General features: G+C 46.0%; 1 protein-coding gene across 1 annotated transcript in view; it reads left to right on the forward strand.

Moving 5' to 3' along the window:
• The window catches only part of PYGL (glycogen phosphorylase L), a 270,105-nt gene that overhangs the window by 190,487 nt on the left and 52,130 nt on the right, over positions 1 to 27,488 (forward strand). Inside the window, exon 12 of the mRNA XM_069638952.1 lies at positions 12,921 to 13,084. Coding sequence (XP_069495053.1) covers positions 12,921 to 13,084 — 164 coding nt within the window. The remainder of the gene's footprint in view (positions 1 to 12,920; positions 13,085 to 27,488) is intronic.

Genomic DNA, 27,488 nt, shown 5'->3' on the forward strand with positions numbered 1-27,488 from the left:
GGAATGAGTCTGTCATCCCTTTTTACCACTGCTTCTTCTCTTGGCAGCTGTACTGCATGTGTTGATTCTAAGTGGACTTTCGCTTCCTTGCTTCATCTTCCTTGTCATCGTGATATTGTGCATCAGGCTTGAGCCTCATTTGTCCTTGTTCCAGTGTTTTTAAATGTGTGTCCTATAAACCATAACCTATGGTGGTGTGGGGGATCAGAGCGACTTGAGTGGGGGGTAAAGGAAGGTGGGGACACCATAGGGGAGGATGAATACTGTGTTCTCCCAGGGTCATTGTCACCAATCAGATGAGGATTTTCCTTTCATGAGATCCATCTGCTGAGTACCACCCCCAGGGGGACTATCAGAGAGCGGCCTCACCTTCCTGGCCCCATGGAAAGGGGCCTCCCCCTTGGAAGATATGACAATACCCTGGCATTTGTCACACACAGCATTCAACTCCATAGAGTACAAAGACCTTCTCTGCATTGCAGCCGACCATGGCCTCCTCTTTGGTGGTGGAAGCTGGAGATACTAAGCATCTGCTCTGGGATCCCTCGGATCCCCCAGATTGGTGGCTGCCCTTGTTTTCTTCAAGGAACAAGAAAGGGCATACCTACCCATTCGTATAGCCATAACTGCACCCGTCTATTGACTATGTCCTATGTGAACCTACAGGTAAACGTTTTATATTGACAAAACCTTCCTAAATAAGTGGAACTTCATGCATGCCTGGTCCTCTTTTTGTAGAATTACACAGAGGCCAGGGCTACACATTTCAAGTCTGTGTTAGTGATTTTGCTGGTGTGCCATTAGAATAGTGTTCCTCACTTTCCATTGTACCATATGGTGATTCAATTGTATAAATGTTGTTTTTGGGTGTACCCTTTTGGACACCTTTACTGTTTTACTACGTGTTCCCTTTTATTTTCCTTACTGCACATTATCCTGGTCAAGTTGATATTTATTTTTCAGCCTATGTTATGCGCACAAGCTTTTACTTGCTCTGCCTCGTGAGTGATCTGTCCTCTATGCTAGTAGTTCACACTCCCAAGATGGTAGCCCAGCTACTCCGGCAGTCGGTGAGAGTTGATCTAACATTTGGTGAAACTCTGCAGGTCCACTAAAGATTGGTCTCGCTAAAGCCAGGGGTGTTCAACTCCAGGCCTCACAGGGCGGAAACCTGACAGGTTTTAGGGATAGACTTCATTAATATTCATGAGACAACATTTGCATATATTTGTAATCATTGTATGCAAATTTACCTCATGAATATCAATGAGGGTTATCCTGAAAATCCAACATGGATCTGTCCTCGAGGCCTGAATTTGGACAGCCCTGCACTAAACCCTACACCAGTGATCATATAGAAAGAAAAGTCCTCCTAAGAATACCTTTTTAAATAGTGACAGGGGCTGTATATTCCAGAGGTAGGAAGATGTGGTGGAGGCACTATCCCTCCAGGTTGGATTACAAAGTGTGAACTGGACCTTGTGTCCCTGTTTTTATGAATTGAGCAAAGCAAAATCTAGACACTATGTCCTTGTGACTGTTTGGGAACTAAGATGCAGCTAGCTGGGTGTTATATTCCTGTGAACCTTGAGAGTATGGCTCTTGAGCTAGACCAGTACCCCTTTTTAAAAAAGCCCTCATTGCGTCGATTGGCCCATCCTGACACTTGACTTCATATTGTTGCAAGATTGAGCACCCTTTTCTAGTTATTATTAAATCTCTGGTCATTAATCATCCCAACCACGCCAATAAAACAAGTTGTAAACGTATTCCATCTGTTCCGTGTCTAATGGTACCTTACAGAGGGTAGAGCAGACCCACGCTTTGCTGATTTGTGGCACAAACTTTGAGCCCCGATAGCGTCCTACCATGCTGCTTTTAAAGGAATTCTCCCAAAAGCCTTCCACATCTGCTGTTGGGTGACTCCAGCATTACAGGAGTCACCCGGTCCTCGGTGCATGGCTGCGCCAGAGCCACGCCCGCTACTGGCACCCTAGTTGAGGTCTGTGAGGTGCTTAAAATAAGCTCTGCAACCACCAAAGTATTACTGAATGATTTACATCTGGGCCCACAGAAACCATCCCTTGCAACACCTTAAAGGAATGGTTCAGTCAAAAAATTGTATTGCCCCTACGGGTTGGCCATGTGATTTTAAGCCTAAGTCGCTCGATTTTAGAAAAATTTCCTATGGACCTTACCTGAGTTTTCGTCCATTAAACGCATGCGAAAACAGGCATCAGGGAGCTGCCATTTTGTGATAATCCTATCATTTCCCCCATCGCCCTGGCTGACCTGCTTTTGCGGCACTAAATCCTATCCCGCGCCCCTGAGCCTGACATTATCAAAACATTCATATTCCCTGCCTTTCTCTGTGACGTTTCTGTGCTGCGTAGGCAAACGCGCCCAGTCGTCTTCTACGCGACTTCACACAGAACCCGGAAACCAACACAGATCAGCTCACAACACAGCGCGCCACAATTCGGAATATGAAACTGTACTTTAAAATCAAACAGCAACACGGTAAATTTGGTAAAGTACATTTATTTGACATTAAATGTTTATAGAATATTCAGCAATTGCCATATGAACTCCGAAAGTCATTTATTTTCTTTTATCTCTATCCGCAAATCCGTAAAAGTTTATCGTGAGTCACGCGCTGTTCCTTTATGGTACACAGGGTGTTGGTTTTCGTTCAAAGAAGCACTTTTGTCGCATGTTGAACTGCAAGGCTGTTCCATCAAGTAGGCACTAGGCCAGCGTAAAGGTTGATATGTTGCTTCTAGCCGCTAGTACCACGTAAGGGCATATGGGCCCTTGGCGATCGTCCCATAAGATCATCAGGATTGTGCAGTTGTTTAATTTAAGCTGCAGCTGGCGGTTAAAAAACTGGTGGCAGTGGCAAAAGGGAAGGATATACCTGTTTTGAAAACATAAAATTTATAATTAGTCTCGCCAGTCGATCTTTATTAATATTATTCATTGTATTTATTACGGCCGAGCTGAAACTATTTGCTTTCAAGGATAGTGCAATGGAGTATGTTCGGCTCTAAAATCAATGCGAAAACTAACGAAATAAATCGAGGTTAGTACACAATGAGAAACTACTTTGTCTACATGCGTGTGGAATGTGGACCTGCATGCCCATGTGCCCGCTACAAGGACGATCCCACAAACGTTTTCAAAACTCATTCATTAATTTATTCATGCATCCATTCATTAATTCTTCATTCCGGTATAAAAGCGTCTAAAGAGTTACTTACATTATATTTGCAATTTCCATTGTGTCTCAGCGTAATGCAGTCCGTAAATCCCACTGTGCTCTTGACAACAATTTTTCGTATACTGAACTAAGATGAAACTTGGTCTAGTTTCAGAATTTTCTGCCTTATCTTACGTTATTGCAACCCCCCTTTCCCCCTTCAAATGAAGTTCTTTCGGCATGGTCCCTGTCTCTCAAGGTCAAAAAACAATAGAACCTTATACTGCCAGTGCGAGTTGTGGGCCTCTTCAGGGCGCAAGCTGAAAATCAAAGCCGCTGACCTTCACTAGAAATGAGCATACATTCTTTCTTTGCAACATCCTGTAGTAAAGCCATCTGTGAGAACTTGAAGTTTCGAATCCATCTATGTAGTGCGCCTCAATGTGCAAATGCGAACTGGCTTCTCTCCCATCTGCAACTGCTCGCTTGGCGCGTTCTAAGGCCCCAATTTTGTCCTCGTTGTCTGCGGGCTTTGAAGCCCCAAAGAACCATAACTATTGAGACTTTTAATTTTTTGGGGAAGGTCAGGGAAAGTATGAAGTACCAGAGGAGTTGAGTTGAAAGTGAGATTTATTGTTTTTGTTTCATTATTTGCAATACGCAAGCCTCCCCTCGGTTAACCGTGCACAGCATTTAGAAGAGATTGCGAAAATGAGTTACATCAACAAAAATATATACATACATGTATAGACAAGGTCAGCAATATGAGGTGAATAGAGAGAGAATTCAAAGATGACACCGAGGTTGTTCGGCACCCAGGATGGTGAAGGTAATGGTTAGGGTTAGCGTACTTTGTATGCACACTGTACAATAAAATGTATTTACAAAAAGACAATCGTATTACAATTATTTAAACCGGGATTTGTACTTCACAACCAGCTCTCCTTTGGGTGGACATGGCACAGTGGCAATGTTGGGTGGCAATGGATCAGTGCTCTGCACAGAAACGTTCAAAATTCCATATCTGTGCTTCTCTAATACAGCAACAATAAGGCTTTTGACAAAGTCGAACTCAATTTCCTCATAGACTGGTTTGATCACCCATTGCTTACTTCTTTTTGAAAAGGCCTTAGTGTAGCGAGGCATTCTTACATTACCCTTAGTCCTAGATTGTTCACGGCCGAGATTCTCGTTATGGGCCAAGACCGCTAGTAGAGTCCTATGTCTCATGCCCTGTATGCTGAAATGCAAGCGCTTTGGCCTGTACTTTAGGCACATATTGTGGAACACCTCCAAACCTCCTGTGTGACAGAATTCTGTCAGTCTCCTCCAATCTCTTGATAGAGTTTTATCGAAAATAATCTTCTCAATGGCTTTGTGTGTCAGTGAAGATGGATTCAATCACTTCTTCTTTCGTGCCTCCACTGGGGATAAAGGGCCATGTTCACATTGGTGGAAATGTAGGTTTTCTGACCAGCGGTGCACGTTGGTACAGTGGTGCATCAGTGACTGCCATTTTTCAAGTAGTATTTCCACTGACCCTTCACAAGTTTGGGAGCTCCACCAAAGATGGTTGCTCATAGACTGGGACCACTCGGAAATACTTTCCAAACCTTTTTTTTTCCCTGCAGCCGAGATTTTCTTTTTTTTTAGCAAGATGCCATACGTCAAATTGATGTTTAATATGTGGGAACTGCGCTCTCATTGTCTTGGCAATTGAAACGTGTCTGTCCGTGGCCATGAGGTCGATGTGCATTCCCCTCGATTGTAGAAATTCCACTGATTTTATAAATCCTAGTTTCTGCATGGCCACTGAGGATGTACATTGTGTTACCTGCACGACCACCGAACTCACAATTTTCTTACTATCCAGGTCCTGAAAGTGGTAGGTGCAGTACTTGGCAGAAAATCCAGGGCTGTCGCACTGTCCATCGCCGGCTAGCCTGAATTGTTTGCCTTCGAATGTACTTGCTAGAGACAATTGTTCAATTTTCCAAGCATCACAAATTGCCGGAAAGAGATAATCATGTATTTGTAGTACTGCGTTTTTTAAATGAAATGGAGTCCCACAAACTGAAAGAAAGACTCTAACTTTCTAAAACTGGACCCACTAAAAAGTGATGCAGCTGCACACAGTAGATTGCCTGCTGGTAGTTTCCCCAGCATCGGTTGTGCAGACCATGAGAACGTATGATTTAATCTACAGGCGGCATTTATTTTGACGTTACTGCCTTTTTTTTGACGAGTCACATGAATCAATAGCTTCTCACATACTTTCCCTCTGACGGAATGCCCACATTTCAGCATACTTATAATATCCATCAAACAACTGTCGAATACTATGTATTTGCCCTCTTTCATTAGAATGTCATCCTGCGTCAAAGTTGTTTCGGCCTGTGACGTTGAGGACATATCACCACATTTGAAAGAAATATCGCTGCTATCAAGTTCTGATGCGTTGGTGAATGCTGCTGCTGGTTCATTCTGTCATTTCAACATCTGCTACTTCAACATTTATGGGAGAACACAACAATGTCGACAGCTTTTTGGGTGGCAATTTTTGGGCGGGTGTAGATTGTGTGAATTGATCTGCGACTACTTCAGAGCTATCTTCAATACATTCAGTATCATCCTCTTGTGGTGGTGCAGTCACACTGTAGCAATGGTCCATTACAACTTTACTGGATTCTCCGTACACATTCATTTCATGTTCTGGCCATTGGACATGAGCATCTCTAGTCTCAACATGCGGCGTCAGAATTAATAGTTCCTCCATAGTGTAAATGGTCTGGCAAGCAACATCTCTTTCGCTTCACTGTCTGTGTATGTATAGTTCGGACACCCACGGGTAACTAGAGGATAGATTGGAAAAGGGATGTTCAGTTTAAACACAAGATAAAGTATAGTACAATTGACTTGAAAAAAACATAGTTATGAACTGTTTGTAACTAACCTTATTTTTGTTTCTTTTCTTTGCAACTTTTTTGACTCGGAGCTGTTGCTCCGATACGTATCCGCATGTCTCCCCTTCCTCTTGCGCTGCAACAACTATATTTTCTGTATCCGCATAGACAGCACGGAATGAGGCTCCATCGACTCCCTGAAACATAGTATTTTCATTACTGTGTATCAAAATATTGTTAGCATAAAACGCACGCGAGGACGAACACACATGTACATCTCAATAGCCAAACACGATTTAAACATTGTGTGGAACAATCAAACGAAAAGTATTCGAGCTCGGATGACCTAGTTCGATGGAGCTGTTGGTATCCATACCTCTGGCTCTGCATGGACTCCCACGAATGATTGTATTGAAGAGGAGGCATCAGCAACTCCCTGAAACACAGTAGTTGCGTTAATATGGTTTTCAATATTGTAAACATAACACACACTTGGGGTCGACGGCACAGGTATATCTAAAGAGAACCACAAATGTTGCATTGTCTAAAAGAATCCAGGAATATTTAAATATGATCAGATTTAAATGACTTATTTCTCCGATTTCTTTACATCTGCATCATCTAAATGGGATCTTGTGATTGTAGTGGAAGCTCCATCGTCTCCCTGAAACACAGTACTAGCGTTAATAGGGAAGAAAGTATAGCAAATGGAATCATGTTATATGATCACGCTCGATGGAGCTGTCCATATCCATAGCTCGTGCTGCTGAAGAATATCTAGGGCTGTTGTCAATGTGGTGCGCACTTCCGAAAGCTGTTGCGCTGATTCGTATCCGCATGGTCCCGCTTCCACTGGAATTACTTGAATGTCAGGCTCTGCATCAACTGCGTGGGTTGACGATTCAACAACTGCCTGCAATATAGTATTTGCATTAGTAAGGATTACAATATTGAAAACACAACACGCGCTTGGGGTCGACCGCACAGGTACATATCAACGGCTAACCACGAATGAAACATGGTGTAGAACAATCAAACGACAAGTGTTCCAGTCCTGATGATCACGGTCGATGGAGCTGCCAGTATCCATAGCTCGTGCTGCTGAAGAACATCTAGGGTTGTTGTCAATGTGGTGGATGCTTCAGAATCTCCCTGAAAGACAGTACTTGCATTAGTATGGATAACACTAATTATAACTGAAAACAAATACCAGGGGACGACAAACAACTAAGGTGTATATCAATTGGAAAGCACTAACCAAACAATTGGTAAAATAATCACAGGATACATAAAAACTATTACTTGACATGCATAAAACAAGTCTGTAGCGGAATGGCCAAGTATGATTACCTGATACGCGCTAGAAGTGGTTGATAACTGCGAGCATGTGACGGAAGTAGAATGTTCTTGCTTCAGATTCAAGGGATAGTCAAGAAGTTGTAAAGGTAAATTATTGTTTGATAATGAAATGCCAATATTTAAAATTGCCATGTAAGGAGACAGAATACTTGAGTAATGTGCAATATAGCACAGTTGCCTGTGCTCATATATAGATTTCGTTTGTGCGTTATGAAATCTAAAAATAATATATTGATAAGTCATTATTCAAAAAGCTATACACTCATATCAATGTCGAAAGTATTACAAATTGGAAACGCCACCTAAAATATCAATTAATCCATTCGGCTACCTACACACTACCGCAAGGCCTAAAGCTAAAAACGGACACTTGACTCACTAGTGGTGGAATGTGGACGAATAGAGTTGGAATAGCGTTTGCGAGCAATTTTCGTGTCGATCGCCGTTTATTCTTCTTTGTTACCCAAGATGTGGTGTACATGTTCAAGGGAAAGTGCCGGCTGCAGATGCGGTATCGATTACCCCTCTTGTCCTCAAAGACTTGTTGGACTCTACTTTCCAGCTCATCCAGTGGATATCCATAGTGTCTGACCCATTCTCTTATTCGAGCAACAGTTTTCAGGAATACATGCATTGTAGTGCCTTCAGATTTAGCATGGGTCTTCGAAGGGCAACCTCTAATTGAACAGGCAGGCATTGTTGAAAATTCTGAAAAGTAAATGGCAAGATTATTATAAAACCTTGATGAATAAAAATGTCATATGGTAAATGAACCGTACCATGCTCAATGCAAGGTTTGTTTTGGTCGCCGGAGCTATACCAGTTCATCATGTGCGGCTTAGTATTTGCATAAATTACAGAAATATTTTAAATTATGTGCCTAAACTCTGAACATGTGACTCGTCCCTTGGATGTTCTGTCTTGCACGAAAAGGAAACATGCTTACATTATAGACTGGACCCCCGAAGGATGCCATTCGATGACATGACACAGATGAAAATAAATAGATCTATTCATAGCATAACAATTGAAACTCAAGTCAATAGCAATGAGACCAATGACCACAGCTCTATTGGGTACTGTAATAGCAAATAGATTGAAATGTAAAAATGACCGAAATATGACTAGGTTACATGGCCTTACCTTGACCAACAAACAGTTGGATTCAGCAGGCCGAGCAGTATGTTGCAGGAGAACAGGTAGATGGCCACAGGTAGCACACTGACGAGTTTGCTCGAAGCGGTCACAGATAGCACGGCGACGAGCAGATTAGCATAGATCTGAGTGCTTCTCAGGTAGAAGGTTCAGGAGTTGACTTGCAAAGCACAAAGATGTTCTCATGAGACATATCAAGTGGTTTATAAAGTATTAGAAACAGGGGTGTGTTTGTGAATGAATGACGTTTGTATGTCGTGGTATTATGTTTATTGCAGGGGGGCGGCCTGCCTCAGGGATGCCTGCCTGGAGACACAGGGTCTGAGGAGGCCATGTGAGCGATGGCCCCTGGGCGTGGGATACCTGTTGAAGTGTACATGCTGTTTGGCACCTTGGCCGTTTGCGCCCGTGACAGCCCCCCATGCCAGCGCTCATCCCCGGGTGCGAACCGCCTTTTGGTAGAGGGGGTGGGATGGATGGCCCTGGGGCGTGCAGATAAGGCACAGGAAGACTGCTGAATGGAGACACACTTATGTGGATTGCCCGGGGGCGGCCTGCCTCGGGGCAGGCCTGCCTGGAAACACGGGGTCTGAGGAGGCCATGTGAGCGATGGCCCTTGGGCGTGGGATATCTTTTGAAGTGTACATGCTGTTTGCCACCTTGGCCGTTTGCTCCCATGACAGCCGACCACGCCAGCGCTCATCCCCGGGTGCAAACCGCCTTTGGTAGAGGGAGGGAGTGGGATGGATGGGCCTGGGGCGTGCAGGCAAGTGTGCGGGTGCGAGGGGCCATCAGGCGCCTCTCATCCTTTACTTCAGTAGAAACTCGTACCAAGTGCCTCTAGTAGTGGGTTCGCCCCTTGCCCTTATGTGATGTTAACTTTGGATGGCATTCGCGTAGATGGGACCACTGAGCAGGACACGGGGCATCCATTTTTGTACCCCCTTTCCACTCCGTCTTGGTGACCAGGCCTCACTGCGATAGTACAGCGCACAGAGCACATGGCCCACACCCTCGTTCCCACTCTGACTGGAAAACTCCAGAGGTATTTTCAACAGCTAATAAATGTAACGCATCACTCTTCCTCTGAGATCACGGTCCTGCATGTGAACCGGCCTGAACCAAGCACATAGCTTGTTCATCTCCACAAATGTGTCCTTGCCCACGCATCCTCGCCAGTGGAAACTTACTGCCATTCTGACCCTGTGTCCCTGACAGGTACGCTCGTCATGTGCCAGACCACTGACCACGCCATGATGCCCACCAAGCAGATCCCCAACTAACATTAGACCCCCTACTGCAGTAAATCGTTGCCTATCAATAACAAATGCCACATACCGGAGATTCTTGTGAGCACAGACCCACACTTCAAACAGTGTATTATAGTGGTCAAGACCCTTGACCTAAGGCCTGTATAATCCAATGTTAATTGATAGTATAGATATATGTGTGAATTTTATAGAGACATAACCGACAAAGACTTTGAACAAGTGTTATTTAGTGCATGCATTATTGATAATATATTATGTTGGCTTAGATAGTGACCACCCCGCTTCACAGCGACCTGAACTTCATCCATTCCGGGCAAAGATGTCTGACGTCCATCCTTGAATGGAGACGCACTTGATTCATTTAAAAAATCGAAACAACCGTTGTTAAAATATATGTGGTTTTATTTTGTATCTTATTTTGATGACACAAAAATACAAGACTTTAAACATTGTACAGTTCAGGTTGCAGCACAGCGAGAGAAAATCCCCTGTACTGACCGCTGTCACTCGGGAACGTTTCTCTTATGGCACGAACGGCACAGGCGGGTATCACTCTTCGAACGCGGTGTCCAAGCCTCCCGTGAAGCCACCATATAAAGGAACGATAGGCCACCAGCCTGTACCACCTGTGAAAAGGAATGAAACAAACTGTTTTTAAATGACCAAGATAAGTTTAATAAACGTTTGTTGTCGATGACAATTCTTGTAACTAATGGCATTCTGCTCGGACAAATGCTATCTAGACACTGCACACTATTGATCGACTTTCGTGCGTTACAATGATATGTATATGTAATTTTGGATATAGTAGAAGACCATGAAATAGGAGTGGCATGACAAGCAGAGTATACTTACTCATTACTCGGATTACGAGGACGAACAGTTGCGCGAAGTTCGTGCATAAGCACCATCATTATCCTCAACACGGACCGTGTGAGGCAGGCTGCCCTGAAGTCTGGCAGCTCGGTGATGCATTGCGGTCGTGGCTCGCCTTGAGAAATGTAGGCCATGCATCCCGAGTTTTCACAGCAGCAGCAGTTCTCGTCCTCGGTTGGCATTAGCTTGCACCGATTGCATGTGCACCAGGTGGAAACACTGTCCATGCGACTAGGTCCAGGCTCTTCAGCTGTTGAATCGTCCTCCCAACTGCCATCCGAAGACCCATCGTTTTCGCCTGTTTCCCTTTCCAGTAGTAGTTCCTCGGTATACTCCGGCTCGTACATGTAGGGCATTATTGTAGCCATTTTGTGTTAAACAATCTAAAATAATTTATAGCGGTGGTACTGGTATCCGTTCACACGGGCTACAAGCAACGAAGGTAGCTGACCAGAGCACAGAAACGAGTCACAGAATACTCAAAGTAACACAGAGAGGAATGGAATCGAAAATCTGCTGCCGTGTGTTGTGAAACGGTCTGTTTATACTTATTGAGGAAAGAGGCATCCTGCCATTTCCATGGCGACACGTCATTAGCTGAAGCGCAGCGAATGTTGACACGAGACGTGCTTTGGCGTTGTGAAATGGACGGTACGCGTCTGCTGATGACAGGCTCGGGGGCGGGGGATATGATTTAGTGCCGCAAAAGCAGGTCAGCCAGGGCAATGGGGGAAATGATAGGATTATCACAAAATGGCAGCTCCCTGATGCCTGTTTTCGCGTGCGTTTAATGGACGAAAACTCGGGTAAGGTCCATAGGAAATCTTTCTAAAATCGAGTGACTTAGGCTTAAAAACACATGGCCGTCCCGTAGGGGCAATAACATTTTTTGACCGAACCATTCCTTTAAAGATGCTGATATTGACCTCCATCCACACAATCAGTCCTGCGAGAGTAGTGTAAACCCATTGGTCTTAAGTAGTAGTCTCACTGCTGCATGGCTTGTGACATTAGAACGCTGTTCTAGGTTTAATGTAAAGCAAATCAACCCAACTAGCCGGAATGCATTGAACACTAAAAATCTGAAACCCCATGTCGGCCATTTGTCATAACTGTCTCAAGCAGAGCTTGATGCAACCTGCGTGTCTGTCTAGCTCATCTTCACAATCATTTGCATTTTAAAGATGTTGAGTTGGTCAAACTGTCAAGTGACATGCAGAGCAGCAAACACGTGTTCTAAACTTTTAATGGAGATATGGTGCTCTAATCTGTAGGTTTACTGTTCATCAGTTGCCCACAAAGAATGTGTTTGGATGCACAGAACTCGGTGCTCGAGGCTACGGTTTCATCCATCGATACATCCATACATGCATGTGTGGAAATGAGTTCATTTAATGAACTTGTCCCAATCCATCTACTTGAGACGTGCTCCACACAGGTTACACAGAAGTGTGTTGTCTGTGGAAGGCCTTAGTAGGCGGGTATAGTAGACCCGTCCCAGCAGATCAGGTACAATGTGGCTATGCTTGGTTCTGAATTACAGTAGTGAACACACTGCTGCTTTTCACAGCAGGTGGCATGCTGCTTCTGGTCATCCCTTACCCATCCCAGCAGCATTTTACTGCACCATTTACAATGCGGCCGCAAGCTCCGATCTGGCCGAGACCGCAGGAAAACCTTAAACACAAGCAGAATGACCTGGAACTACTAAAAGGCATTGCAGTTTGGAAAATTACTACGCCAACATTTTGACAAGTATTAAAACTCACCTATTTCATATTTATAATCGGAGATGTTGCTTTGGAGTACGATGGAGCGTCTCTTTACTGACCTCCCTGGCCAACGAGCTCACCCCACCCCCGCTCCCTCCACTCATGGGTGCATGCACGTTTACTAATTTCCATGTGTTGGTTTGGGATTACATTGGCTTTCCGCGGAACATGCTTTTATAAATTGAAATTTTATTTGAAGATCTACAGTTTCATTAGTTTTTGATACAGTTGATTCTTACGTGTGTGTGGGCTTATTTGAATGTATGCAATTGACCAAATGTTTGCAAGGCGTTAGTCTTGAGCCTGATATGAAATCTATTCATGCCTCTACCTTTTTTCTTTTTTTTTTTTTTGTTTCTCACCATCCACGCCTCTCCAACTCTAGCAAATTGCAGCCTTGTTCCCCGGGGACATGGACAGGCTTCGGAGGATGTCGCTTATTGAAGAGGAAGGTGTGAAGCGCATCAACATGGCTCACCTCTGCATTGTTGGGTCCCATGCGGTCAATGGGGTGGCGAGGATTCACTCGGACATTGTCAAGAATGAAGTGTAAGATTATGGTGCTTGTGGGGTTCTGTCATGGTGTTTAAGAACTAAGTTCTTTCTTGCCCTTCAGTAGGACTCCTCTGCATCATACAACTGTCCTAACTGTGTAGTAGAGCTGTTGATGTAATCGGTTTATGCAAGCTGACTCAACTTCATTGTATGGTGGGATTTCAACAGGTTTTCATACAATGCAAATGCCATTTACATTTATATGGCCTCCATCACAAATGGTGCAATTTTAGTGGCTACGATAGAAGTGCTTTTAATACCCAAAACACTATTTTGTTGCAATTTTATAAATTGCTTCGGATACGTGCCTATATATACCAAATGCCCAATATTTCTATGCCCAATGATATTTATTTTTACATTTGTAGAGTGCACAACCTGCCGGCATCGTGGCGCTGGTTGCACTGAGAGAAGGAGGGAGGGAGGGAGGGAGAGACGAAGGGATGGAGAATGGGAAGGAGGGAGGAATAGGAGTGGGCAAAGATCAGTACCAGAAGTGTTGAAAGGTTAATGGTGGAAAAGTCTAGGCTTTAGTTGTTCCTGAAGGGCCAATTAGAAGGCTCTGAGCGTAGTTGAAGAGGAAGGTTGTTCCACAGACGGGCAGTAATGACTAATAAACTAGAGGCCCCCAGCTCTTGACCCTTTCAAACGCAGGGTGGTCAGTCTGTGGCTGTAGATCGATCTTGTAGGTCTGAAGGAACCGTTCTTGGCCAGTCTCTGCCATGAGTAGGGAGGCGCGGAGTTTGAAAGACAGCAATGAGTGATAGAGCGAATTTTAAGCTTATGTGTTCTCTGACTGGAAGCCAATGTGCCGCTTTTCTGTGAGCTGAAATGTGGTCACGTTTGGGTAGGTCCATGGCAGCTCAGATGGCATTGTTCTTGATAGTCTGGAGCTTCCTAGAGCTTGCTAAGGTTGCACTCGGCGGTGCCGGCTAGAAGGGAATTCCAATAATTGAGCAGAGACCCAATTACTGCTCTGGCAATGGTCAGGCGGTTTCTGTGAAGCAAGTCAGTGTTCGGATGCAATCAAGAGTTTGGTGGTGTGGGCTACAGAAAAATGTGTTTTATTACATTTAACCCCTTTTCCAATGTCCATTTTGCAAGAAAGTATATGCATCCATGGGGACAGGACAAGGGAGTGTTTTTACAGCACAAAGTCAATGGTTTTGAAAGTGCATATTGGCTCAACAATGTTTGCATTCCTAATGGCACTGGCCCCTCCAAGCTCTGCTCACTCTTTTCACCCACTAGATAGAATCTTCAACATCATGGCGTCCCTTTTTAGGCCTGGGTAGAGGGAGTTTCAGCTCTTGCAGTATGTAGTGGCGCCCCAGCATCATGGCGTCCCTTTTTAGGCCTGGGTAGAGGGAGTTTCAGCTCTTGCAGTATGTAGTGGGGGCCCAGCATCATGGCGTCCCTTTTTAGGCCTGGGTAGAGGGAGTTTCAGCTCTTGCAGTATGTAGTGGCGCCCCAGCATCATGGCGTCCCTTTTTAGGCCTGGGTAGAGGGAGTTTCAGCTCTTGCAGTATGTAGTGGCGCCCCAGCTTCATGGCGTCCCTTTTTAGGCCTGTGTAGAGGGAGTTTCAGCTCTTGCAGTATGTAGTGGCGCCCCAGCATCATGGCGTCCCTTTTTAGGCCTGGGTAGAGGGAGTTTCAGCTCTTGCAGTATGTAGTGGCGCCCCAGCATCATGGCGTCCCTTTTTAGGCCTGGGTAGAGGGAGTTTCAGCTCTTGCAGTATGTAGTGGCGCCCCAGCTTCATGGCGTCCCTTTTTAGGCCTGTGTAGAGGGAGTTTCAGCTCTTGCAGTATGTAGTGGCGCCCCAGCATCATGGCGTCCCATTTTAGGCCTGGGTAGAGGGAGTTTCAGCTCTTGCAGTATGTAGTGGCGCCCCAGCATCATGGCGTCCCTCTTTAGGCCTGGGTAGAGGGAGTTTCAGCTCTTGCAGTATGTAGTGGCGCCCCAGCATCATGGCGTCCCATTTTGGGCCTGGGTAGAGGGAGTTTCAGCGTATGTAGTGGGGGCCCAGCATCATGGCATCCCATTTTGGGCCTGGGTAGAGGGAGTTTCAGCTCTTGCAGTATGTAGTGGCGCCCCAGCATCATGGCGTCCCTTTTTAGGCCTGGGTAGAGGGAGTTTCAGCTCTTGCAGTATGTAGTGGCGCCCCAGCATCATGGCGTCCCATTTTGGGCCTGGGTAGAGGGAATTTCAGCTCTTGCAGTATGTAGTGGGGGCCCAGCATCATGGCGTCCCTTTTTAGGCCTGGGTAGAGGGAGTTTCAGCTCTTGCAGTATGTAGTGACGCCCCAGCATCATGGCGTCCCTTTTTAGGCCTGGGTAGAGGGAGTTTCAGCTCTTGCAGTATGTAGTGGCGCCCCAGCATCATGGCGTCCCTTTTTAGGCCTGGGTAGAGGGAGTTTCAGCTCTTGCAGTATGTAGTGGGGGCCCAGCATCATGGCGTCCCTTTTTAGGCCTGGGTAGAGGGAGTTTCAGCTCTTGCAGTATGTAGTGGCGCCCCAGCATCATGGCGTCCCTTTTTAGGCCTGGGTAGAGGGAGTTTCAGCTCTTGCAGTATGTAGTGGCGCCCCAGCATCATGGCGTCCCTTTTTAGGCCTGGGTAGAGGGAGTTTCAGCTCTTGCAGTATGTAGTGGCGCCCCAGCTTCATGGCGTCCCTTTTTAGGCCTGTGTAGAGGGAGTTTCAGCTCTTGCAGTATGTAGTGGGGGCCCAGCATCATGGCGTCCCATTTTGGGCCTGGGTAGAGGGAGTTTCAGCTCTTGCAGTATGTAGTGGCGCCCCAGCATCATGGCGTCCCTTTTTAGGCCTGGGTAGAGGGAGTTTCAGCTCTTGCAGTATGTAGTGGCGCCCCAGCATCATGGCGTCCCTTTTTAGGCCTGGGTAGAGGGAGTTTCAGCTCTTGCAGTATGTAGTGGGGGCCCAGCATCATGGCGTCCCATTTTGGGCCTGGGTAGAGGGAGTTTCAGCTCTTGCAGTATGTAGTGGCGCCCCAGCATCATGGCGTCCCTTTTTAGGCCTGGGTAGAGGGAGTTTCAGCTCTTGCAGTATGTAGTGGCGCCCCAGCATCATGGCGTCCCATTTTGGGCCTGGGTAGAGGGAATTTCAGCTCTTGCAGTATGTAGTGGCGCCCCAGCATCATGGCATCCCATTTTGGGCCTGGGTAGAGGGAATTTCAGCTCTTGCAGTATGTAGTGGGGGCCCAGCATCATGGCGTCCCATTTTGGGCCTGGGTAGAGGGAGTTTCAGCTCTTGCAGTATGTAGTGGCGCCCCAGCATCATGGCGTCCCTTTTTGGGCCTGGGTAGAGGGAGTTTCAGCTCTTGCAGTATGTAGTGGCGCCCCAGCTTCATAGCGTCCCTTTTTAGGCCTGGGTAGAGGGAGTTTCAGCTCTTGCAGTATGTAGTGGCGCCCCAGCATCATGGCGTCCCTTTTTAGGCCTGGGTAGAGGGAGTTTCAGCTCTTGCAGTATGTAGTGGCGCCCCAGCTTCATGGCGTCCCTTTTTAGGCCTGGGTAGAGGGAGTTTCAGCTCTTGCAGTTTGTAGTGGCGCCCCAGCATCATGGCGTCCCTTTTTAGGCCTGGGTAGAGGGAGTTTCAGCTCTTGCAGTATGTAGTGGCGCCCCAGCATCATGGCGTCCCTTTTTTAGGCCTGGGTAGAGGGAGTTTCAGCTCTTGCAGTATGTAGTGGGGGCCCAGCATCATGGCGTCCCATTTTAGGCCTGGGTAGAGGGAGTTTCAGCTCTTGCAGTATGTAGTGGCGCCCCAGCATCATGGCGTCCCTTTTTGGGCCTGGGTAGAGGGAGTTTCAGCTCTTGCAGTATGTAGTGGCGCCCCAGCATCATGGCGTCCCTTTTTAGGCCTGGGTAGAGGGAGTTTCAGCTCTTGCAGTATGTAGTGGCGCCCCAGCATCATGGCGTCCCTTTTTAGGCCTGGGTAGAGGGAGTTTCAGCTCTTGCAGTATGTAGTGGGGGCCCAGCATCATGGCGTCCCTTTTTAGGCCTGGGTAGAGGGAGTTTCAGCTCTTGCAGTATGTAGTGGCGCCCCAGCATCATGGCGTCCCTTTTTAGGCCTGGGTAGAGGGAGTTTCAGCTCTTGCAGTATGTAGTGGGGGCCCAGCATCATGGCGTCCCTTTTTAGGCCTGGGTAGAGGGAGTTTCAGCTCTTGCAGTATGTAGTGGCGCCCCAGAATCATGGCGTCCCTTTTTAGGCCTGGGTAGAGGGAGTTTCAGCTCTTGCAGTTTGTAGTGGGGGCCCAGCATCATGGCGTCCCTTTTTAGGCCTGGGTAGAGGGAGTTTCAGCTCTTGCAGTTTGTAGTGGCGCCCCAGCATCATGGCGTCCCTTTTTAGGCCTGGGTAGAGGGAGTTTCAGCTCTTGCAGTTTGTAGTGGCGCCCCAGCATCATGGCGTCCCTTTTTAGGCCTGGGTAGAGGGAGTTTCAGCTCTTGCAGTTTGTAGTGGGGGCCCTAGCATCAATCGCCTCTTCCGTGATGCAAAAAGAGTGCACCAATGTGAAAGCTGTTGGTGTCAGCCATTTTGAAGTGGCTAGTGCAACTATGTAAGTTGGAGTTAGTTGTTGATTGTTTCTGTGCTGCTTGTTACACAGATGCGTGTGTGTTTCACTTTTGTGCTGCAATATAGTGAGGTTAAAGAATATCATAGCGCTGCTCCCAATCTGGAAAGCTTTTGCCATTGCATCTTAATGAAGGCAGTATTTTCACTGGCGACCTAGTGGAATGGTATGACCCGCATGACCATGTTATTTACTTGTTAATGTTTCTATTAAGTGTGCATTTTCATTGTGTGTGACGACTTGTAGTGGTGAGTATTCAGACCATCCAGTTCGTAGCAGTATCGCAATCACTATAAAAAGCTCATACTATCACCCCAGCAAGGGGGTGAAAATGTCAGCTTCTTTTCTTTGATTTTGCTGTTTGTATGTTGTGATGCTCAATCAGTTCAGCCTTACATCCTCTGCGCTCTCTTGGCACCAACACAAGTAGCCCGACTCTTGACGCTTGCAGGCTGCTGCAGACGAGACCATTTAGCGACCGCCTGCAGGAGTGCAAACACCATCACCTCATGGAAGAATGCTGTTCTCTTGTTGAATAGTTTTCACTAAACTGCATTTTGGGTCTGTGGCCCCTTTTTCTTAGGGGGGAGCCACCCCCTTTGAGGATAGGGAGGTGAGCCCGCTCAGCAAAACCCCTGCCTAGGGATTTGTGAAAGCGGGACATTACTGGGAGGGGTTCCTGTAAGGAACTCATGGTAGCAACAGTAAAGACAGACACAAGTGGTCACAGTTCAAGGGTGTTTATTGAACTTTAATTGCCTAAACTAAACCTAAATCTAAGATGAGAGCAAGCTACGAACATCAAATAATAAGGCAGCCCTAGTGGCGTCTTGTCAAATAAAAAGGGCCCATACTAAACAACGATTGCCAATCCTTACAACTAAATACAAAAAGTGTAGTATGTTCACCAAATAATGTTCACCAAATAAGTCAGAATGGTATGGCTGGGCCTCTCTTCCCCAAGTTTTAAGCACGGGACAAGGCGGAACTCTCGAGCATAGCACACTCCTTGGCCTCGTCCACACGAGTGTTGGTTACATTTTAACGATATCACAACCTTCAGAGGCTAAGTCTCTTTCCTGCAAAGGTCTCTTGCCTTACGCCTGTTGATTCAACATAACAGAGAAAAGTTCCTTCGGTACTCCTGTACCTTGGGTGATTGCTCTTTGCCCCTTGGGTCTCCCTCTGCTGGACTCGAATCCTCCTTGCAAAAATGGGCCTCCCTCCATTGGGTTCACTATGGCCTTCTTTAACACAGTTCATGTTTTACTCAATTTCATCAGAAAGCGTTGGTTTCCCTTCTCCTAGCTTTCTTCCAGCATCCCTCTGTCAGGTTCACACTTGCCTTATTCCACAGTTCACAATTTTATTGTAAAGCAGGGTTCCCTTCTCCTAGCTTTCCCCTGGCCTCAGGTCAGTTTTTCGATTTGTATAAGAGCCTTCTGGTTCTTGCAGTTTGGTAAGCAGGTCCCAGTCTGAGTCTTTCGAATGAGTGGCACGTGGTGCCTGACCCCTCTGCACCTGACCTCAACTGGGTTTTCTTTAAAGTTCATATATCTGCACAAGTTACTTCTTGTATGAATTCCTTGCGTTCACAATGTTGCTACTCGCAACCTTGGGCTCAACACAGTTTGGTTCGCTATCAGCTTCCTCTGACTCACCGACTGTGCTGAACCCGTTGGCTTCTTTGTTCTCTGGAGTCAAGGATAGCAACACAGTAGCCAGCGTGACTCTCTGCCTGCATTATCAGCAGGAGGCCCCATGTACCATTGACATCTGCTGTTCCACACGCCAGCTGCAACTCCAGGTATTATGTTTTCCTTTTCGGAGGCTTTGCAGGTCTGAGTTGAAAAGGGCAAGGGCAATTCCTCCTTCCAGGTCTCACCGCCTTTCTTTTCCTTTTGAACTGCCGGTTTGGTGTTGCTGTCTCCTCATGCATTCGGCCTTGCTCAAAGTGTGCTTTCATGCTCTGCCTTTTATCCCTGTGGGGAAGGTAAAGGGCTGTCAGGTGTGCCCGATTCATCTCAATTGCCTGATTCTGCCTGATCCGTGTATTGGGACATGTCTGGTAAACAGCTCTGGTGTTAGTCCGTTGTCTGTTACAGTATAAGAAAGTGTTTGTGTGGGAAAAGGGCAGGGGGGAGGGGTCGAGCTACTAAATATCCTGCTTGGTATGATGGGGAAAAAGGTGTTACAAGGAAGGGGATACCGCATCTCAACCCTCGGTGTCCCACTTTCACTCCTTGAAGACCCCTCTCCCAGGTGATCCTCCCCAGGAACTGGATCCAGTAGCGATGGCCGTGTCCTGGTCACCTGGACAACAGATTTCTGGGATCTAGGCGGTGAAATATCTTCAGGTTTCTCACGCTCCCCTCAAGGGGGACAAGGAACCCCATTCCTATCCGTAACTCTCTATAAAGAAATCCCTGCCTGCCAATAGGGGAAGAAAGGTGACTGATGTTTCAGTTGATTCGCACTCAAAACACACAAACCATACTCCCCTAATATCGTCTCAAGGTAATGCTGGAATCTTCACGAACTCAGCAGCTGAAGGAGAGCACACCACCCCTTTTAAGTATGGCAGAGACTAAAGAGACAAGGAACCTTGAATGCAGGGAGAAGAATCCCATGCAGAGATGAGCCTCTGACGTGCGAACCTACACTGCAGAGCTAGCAGTGGCATGAAGGAACAAATAGATGAGAGAGAGAGACCGACTGACACTGGGAGGGCCGGCATTAGACAGGGCGATACTGCAGAGACAGAGCAAGACCATTTTACCTGGTGGCATGACCATGCTGCATCCATGGTGGGCTTGGGGCCCGCAAACATTTCCTCCGCTCTCAGGGCAGGACCGCTGAGTGTGCTGCAACAGTCAGGATACAGGAAGCACATCTTACGAAACAGCAGACCCGAAGAGCGGGGCGAATGGCCACATCCCCGCTGAGACACCCCTCCACTGTAGCACAGCAAAAGTACTGCGGTTATACAAGGTGGAGGGAGGCAAGTGGAACAAAGCAAGAAGAGAGGAAAGGACAAGGTGGATTACGAGAGCCAAAGAATTCTGTATGGTGAAGATTGGCAGAGGCCAAAGATAGGACCACAAAAGTTAAACAAGCCAGAAAGCTGGAGAGGCCTAGAAAATATTTTCCAACCTGAGAAGAAGGGAACTTGCAGGGTTCAATCGGTCTGTCCAAGCCACAAAACTAGTGAAAAGCAAAACTACCAAGTTGGTGAGGACTAAGGGAGTCCTTACTCCCCTCAAAGAACTGGAGACCTTTCATTTGTATAAAGATGTACGACTTTTCTAGAGAGAGCTGAAGACTTTTTTTCTTTGAACTGTGAAGAACATTGTTTTGAACTGTGACCAATACCCCGAGAGTGCCCCTAGGAACATTGGCCGGAGGAAGCCTGAGCTAAGAAGCTATTGTGGCTTATTTTCATGTTGTTTTTTCTGAAGTGGTAGGGCCAGATAGTAAATGGGTTTTTGGACTGAGTACACAATTTGTTTTGACATTTATTTTTTATTTATTTTACATTTTTAAAGCGCTCGCACAGCCCGAGGGCATCGAGGCGCTGTTAGTTTTTTAAATTATTTTTTTTTTTAGTTGCTTAATTGTTTTTGTTTTAGTTGCGTATTTATAATGCGCTTAAATGCCCAGAGGTTTCTAAGTGTGGACCCGGAGATCGAACCTGTGTTGCTTGATGTCGTCTTGCTTCCAAGGCGCGCACGTTGCCGCTTAGCTATCCTCCCGGGACATAAGATGAACATCTTTAGTTTATAGGCAGGGAAAATCCCTCTTGGCGATAGGGACAGATGGGCATTTTCCTTTTTATCTAAATAAATCCCATTGAAATGAAGACCTCAAGTCTCCTTCTGGCTTGCCTCGGCACCTAGAGTCGCTCAAATGGAGCGGGACCAGGAGTACTACTTTGCGTGTTATGTGTTCAATTACTTTCCATAGCTGAGTAGGCCATCTGGTCCCATTTCTTTCTCGATGCTTTGTGGTGGTGATAGCCAGGGTCATCAGTTGAGGTTCGGCAGCGGTCTCTCTTGCTAGCCCTAAAAAAAAAAAATTAAAAAAAAAACATTACAACTTTTAAAAAAAGAATGTAAGCTCCTGGGCTGTGGCCAGTGCCATGTGGCTATTTGTTTCTGGAGTGGCTGGATTTCTTGTTCAAGCCTCCTTTAAAAAAAAAAAAAAAAAAAAAAAAAAAAACGGGGGGTTCCACAATTGTAACCCTTTCAGCAGTGAAAGAATAGGAATACTCATTTGTCTCTCTGGAATTTTATGCAATGATTGCTAGACTCGTTAAAGGTTTATTTCAGGCACACTTCAGGGGGTGAGTCACTGATTTAGTCTGTTCTTAAACACCTCAACACAGCCCTTCATCCTTCTGAGGTCGATAAATGAGTACCAACACAGGTTGGTGGATATTGTATGCATATTTAAAGCGATTAAGCCTAAGTGCTATATAATAACAAATCATTATCATTTGGCCTTGGACGTCTGCCTGCATTCAGTGATTGATATTAACGATCCATATGCTGATCTTTTCTTGTATGAAATGTATATCACATTATAGTAATATCGACCATATTTTTGGTAGTGTACTTAAGAACAATGCTATGTTATGCCACTTACTGCTTTGTCAAGGGGTGAAAGAACGTGTTCCATCGCTTCCTGTGATGTCATTTCGAGATGGGGGTCAAAGTACATCACTTCCTATGATGTCATCAGAGGTTAAGGACTGTGTGATGTCACTTCTGCTACCCCTGGCATTTTGGTGAAATCACGTCCGTGGTAATAGCCCTGCATTTAAAAAGGATATAGTACAACTAAAAGTCCCAGAATACACAGACTAAAACCAGGAACGGACTACTTGCGCATTTTACTGGGAAATGCGGAATGTTTAGTGAGGCTGAAGGCTAGATACGAATGTTTGTTTGGTGGGGTGGGGGGGGGGCAGAATGCTCAGTGTGGGCTATGAGGGAGGGACAGCTGGAAGCAAGGGGTGAAAGGGTCTCGGGGAAGTGGAGAAAGTAGGCCTGAGTGTGTCTGCTTGTTGGGTCATGAAAGATGAGGAAATTGTTTTTTTTTTTTTTTATGGGGGTTGATAACATTGAAGTCAATGGAATGAGCATTTGTTCTGATGTTTCCTGGGGAAGGTGCTCCCAATGCAGTCTATGGAATGTATGGGTCTTGTGTGGGTGATTGAAACTAGCTGATTGAGTGTGATGTTGAGAGATGTGCGTGTTGGAGGGGACGCATGACCCCAATATGGTTTGTTTGGCGGAGATGTCAGACACGAGATACTGAGTTTGGGGGAAGGCAGGATTCCAGGAAGAAGTACCTGTATTTTGGTTCTTTGCTCAGGATGTGGGCAACAGTTTTAATATGAATTGTTGCCTCTCTGCAGCATCTGTTACACCGCAACAAGAATAGATTGATACCTAACCTTTTCGGCTCAGACGAAATCCAGTCTATAAGTAAACCTAGTGCCACATTGGATTACTAACCTACACAGACCATGGAATTCTCACCAGAGATAACGGGCCCAGGTGGCTATTTCAGTACATTGTATCACTGCAATAGACAGTAAACAATGTGGCCATCAGCTGCACAATGTCTGGTTTCCAATCATCAATATATTATTGCTACTTTGTAATAGGTGCTGAAGAGTGCCAAATATTCTTTCTGAATGGTTACACAACACTCCCCACAGGAGTCCATTTGTGATCTCATTTAGATGGCAAATTTGCACATTTTAATATAGCTTGAGATCTGTGTCCCCATGTTGTACTGAGCAACTGTTTCCAAAACTAAAATGTCAACCTTTTTTCTTTTTACACTCAGTCACTCTCTAATCCATTCTGTGTACAAATAAAATGTGCAGAACAGAGTAGTGTCTAATCCCAACATAGGCTTCTTGGGTTCGCCAAGGTGTCCTGGCTCATTTCTGAAACATGCATGATACGTGCTGGTATGAGAAACTAAAATGCGTAGACTGCTACAGAGCCAACCCAGAGCTTGGGAATCTTCTGCACCCTACGGAGAGGATGCATTGAGCAAATATGCAATGGTAAGCATTGCCAAAGCCAAAAGGTCAATATCCAACTTCTACATCCTGGATCTGCCACGTGTAGCTCTTCATCTCTTCATTGACTATTTTGGCTATTGCTGATGGGAATTGTAGTCCCAACTCATCCAGAGTGCCAAAGGTTGTAGACCACTGTTCTACATTTTACAAAGCCACTTGAGTTGGCCATTGCTAGTTTCTTTGGGGGTAGTCTTTCTCCCCAATTATGACGTTTGGCACGTTTGTGTTTTTGCAGTCTGTTTTTAGGATGAGGATGTGACCAAGAGATGATTGAATTGGTCTGCAGGGTGCTCTTTGCTTTCACTGTAACTAAGATGCTATCATCAATCCCCCCCGCCCCCCACTTAGATGTGCATGGCCATTGCAAATTACTGCCTAAAGCCTTGGATGTAGTGCTGCTCCTGTTTTGACCCAGGCCCAAAAACCTTTTGGCAGTAGTGTAGAGAAGGTATTACCCAAATTGACCTTTTACAATTGACCTTTTGCACAATTGACCTAATTATAGTGGTCCTAATTGACCTTCTGCACAATTTACCTTTATATTATTTTAGTTATTTTATATATGTATTGGGTTGGTTTTGGATTATAAATAATATAAGGGGATTGGGTGGGGGTTGTGGGGGTTTTTGGATTGGGTGTGGGTTTGCGGGGGGATTCCCCCTGCATATATGTCCTAATTGACCTTCTAAATTAGGTCAATTCTCCCGAGATCAATTGTGAAAAGGTAAATTAGTATACAACCGTAGAGAAGGCATGCACACGCTTTATCACTGTTATTATTGGGGAGCAGGTCCATGGGCGAGAATATAGGCCTCTACCAGAACCTGGTCCTACTCACTGTCCTCGTCTAGATGACTTGGCTTCAGAGAGTATGCATTGACCAAGGTTAATGGTGCCCCCCAATAGCAGTTGACAATTTCCATGGAGTCTATCATTTCTAAGCTTTCTGTATCGGCTTGTGTATTGGTTAAGTTGCTAGTAGGGCATGCTGGTATTGAGATAATCAGCCCTACTTTGCTCTCATTGTCCCTAGTCACTCTTTACTTTATTGCAGTTGCGCTCTTGGGCCCCATCCATGTAATGGTTCTATACAGCACTGTCTGTAAGTAAATGGATGGTGACTGTAAATGTCGCAGTATCTGGGTTAGAAATAAGAGAATTACCTGCGTGGTACTACTACTGCTGATCTGTTTTCTATTGAGCAATTCTGCTTCATGTGCTTGTTGATTATATGTGCTCAGTGCTGCACAAGTAAAAATCTGGTGTCTCCAACTTATTTATCCTTCAACAAACTTATGGCACCGCATTCGAATGAAGCCGATGCCTGCGTCCAAATTAATGGGCTCCAACTACGAGCAGAAGCATAGATTCATTACCTACAGGTTCCATCCATTGCACCACTCCAAAAAAGCTCCATCCTTGGACTGAAGAGTAAAAACGTACCTGAAAGGCCTTTTCCATCAGATTATCATAGTATCTTCCCTAGGTGCTGACATCGTGAAAATCCATGAATTACTTAATTTAGGCCTACCCAGAATGACGTTGAGTCCTTTACATGACTCCTTTTGTATTGGTAACATTGTCAAAGTTTGTTTGTTTATTTATATAGCGCGCAAAACCCTGAGGTATCAAGGCGCTTAGATTAGTTTCAGTGCTTCTGGTTACAGAGAAGGAAGATGAAGAGGTGAATTGCAACATCATGGAATGTGCAAAGGTAATTTATACATCATATGCAAAGTGCATAGTGATCTCATCCATTGAGCATGACCCCATGTTTGTAGGGCCGAAAGCAACACACAGAAGCGAAAGTCAAATCAGTGGGCTAATACATGGTGCCTACCCCATGTTGCAGGGTGGCAGTAGCATGCAAATGCAGGAATTAATTAGGGGGCACCATCAGGGAGGACAAGTGGGATGCAGGGAGGACAAGGGCAGGAGAGGGGGTGGTGGGGGCCACGCAGCATCACAGGCGACCAGGGGGAAGCATACCTGAAGCTGACAGGGAGCAGACTGGGGCCCAGAAGTGGGCCTTTGATGCAGCGGGCCGGCTCCGGCCTCCCAGTCCCACTGATTGGCCATTGAAGAACAAGGTGGCCAACGGGGACTCGGGGGAGGGGGGGGGGGGGCTCGGGGGGGCCGGGCAGGCTAGTCAAGTAGAAAAGAAAACAAGTCCGCCATCTTTGAAAGGGGCAAGTGTTGCACAAATACATAACTGAGGCACACACAGTAAGCATAATTAATACACGCGGAGCACAGTGCAATATATAAACACGTGTCACACAAATGTGCGTGTGCGGCTGCCTTTAAAACTGAGTGTACACAAAATTGCTCAATAATTATGGCAACGTGCAATCCTCAGCATGGATCAATGTACGCAGCCTGTGACAGTGGAGGGGGCCACGAGGCTTACCTTGCAAACAGGTGGGCTGCTTTAAATTTCGCCGATTATCAGGAACCAGCTGATTTGAAGAGGAAGCCGCTGATTCAATATGAGGAAGAAGCGCGGAGAGTGCCGCTGTAGATTTCCCAGAAGACCAGGAAACCAGCTGATTCAAATGAGGGAGAAGCACGGAGAGCGCATGATCTGCTGTAGCAGGATGCGAGTGCAGGAATGGAGTTCCGGAGCCCAGAAGTGGGCCTTTGCGGCAGTGGGCCAGCTCCCGGTCCCACCGATTTGGCCATTGAAGAACAAGGTGGCCAATTGGGGGGTAAGGGGGACCGGACAGGCTTGTCAAGTAGAGAAGAAAAAAGTAACAGACGTTCCAATTCTCATGTCGAATGATAATGTATGCTGGGCTGGAGTTCCTTATTGGAATTGGAGTCCTTGTGCCCGAGAGGTGGAGTAGCTCCAGCGAGCTCCCAGATGCCTATGGAGGGTCTTGCTGTGCAGGTTCGCCTCCCTACCCTCCAAGGGATGTTTCCCCGATGGGGAGAAGGGATAAATTGTCCAGATTTGTCAGTAGTAAGTGAAAACACTTGACCGAAAAAGATAACTTTAGAATGACCGCTCTGTGACCGCACAGAGAGGTCATTCTAAATCGATCGGTCAGCCCCTGCTGCACACGAGTGCACGCAAGGGGCTGACAGGCTGTGTGTGTGTCTTTATTTACAGATGTGTGTGTGGACTTGGTGTGTGTTGTGCTGGGAAGGTGGTGGTGGGTTGGGAAAGAGGAGGTTGGGGAGGGGGGGTTACATTAACCGACGGGAGAGGGTGGGGGGAAGGGATCACCTTGGGGGTAGGGGGGACCCATGTCATATTGCTGCATTTTAAAGCCGACACAAGGCCAAAAAAGGTTTTTTTGTGTTTAGTCTTTAAAATGTGATAATATCACATAGAACCAATTCGTCACACCGCACACATCGAGGATTCTTAATTAAAAGAAGAGATGTTTTAAATAATAATTATATTTTTGGTTCTAAAAGAGCCTTTACAAAAAGAGAAAAATTTCATTAATCATTTTTTTCATTTTGTAACGGTTCTTTTAGAACCTAAACAAATAATAATAATTGTTAAAACATCTCTTCTTTTAATTTAGAATCTCTGCCTTTCTCTGTTTGCCACTGAAAAGCCAGCCTTCTGCCATCAAAGAAACATTAATTGGGATAGTGAGAGGAAATGACTACTCCTGGTTGATAAAGCCTGATTGTGTAAGGTGGTAAGGATCCCAAGGCTTCTTATATACAGGGTGGGATGGGGTAGAGGAGAGTGGGTATTA

This window comes from Ambystoma mexicanum, chromosome 14 (genome assembly GCF_040938575.1).
Source record: "Ambystoma mexicanum isolate Mex_15411 chromosome 14, UKY_AmexF1_1, whole genome shotgun sequence".
Lineage (NCBI taxonomy): Eukaryota > Metazoa > Chordata > Amphibia > Caudata > Ambystomatidae > Ambystoma > Ambystoma mexicanum.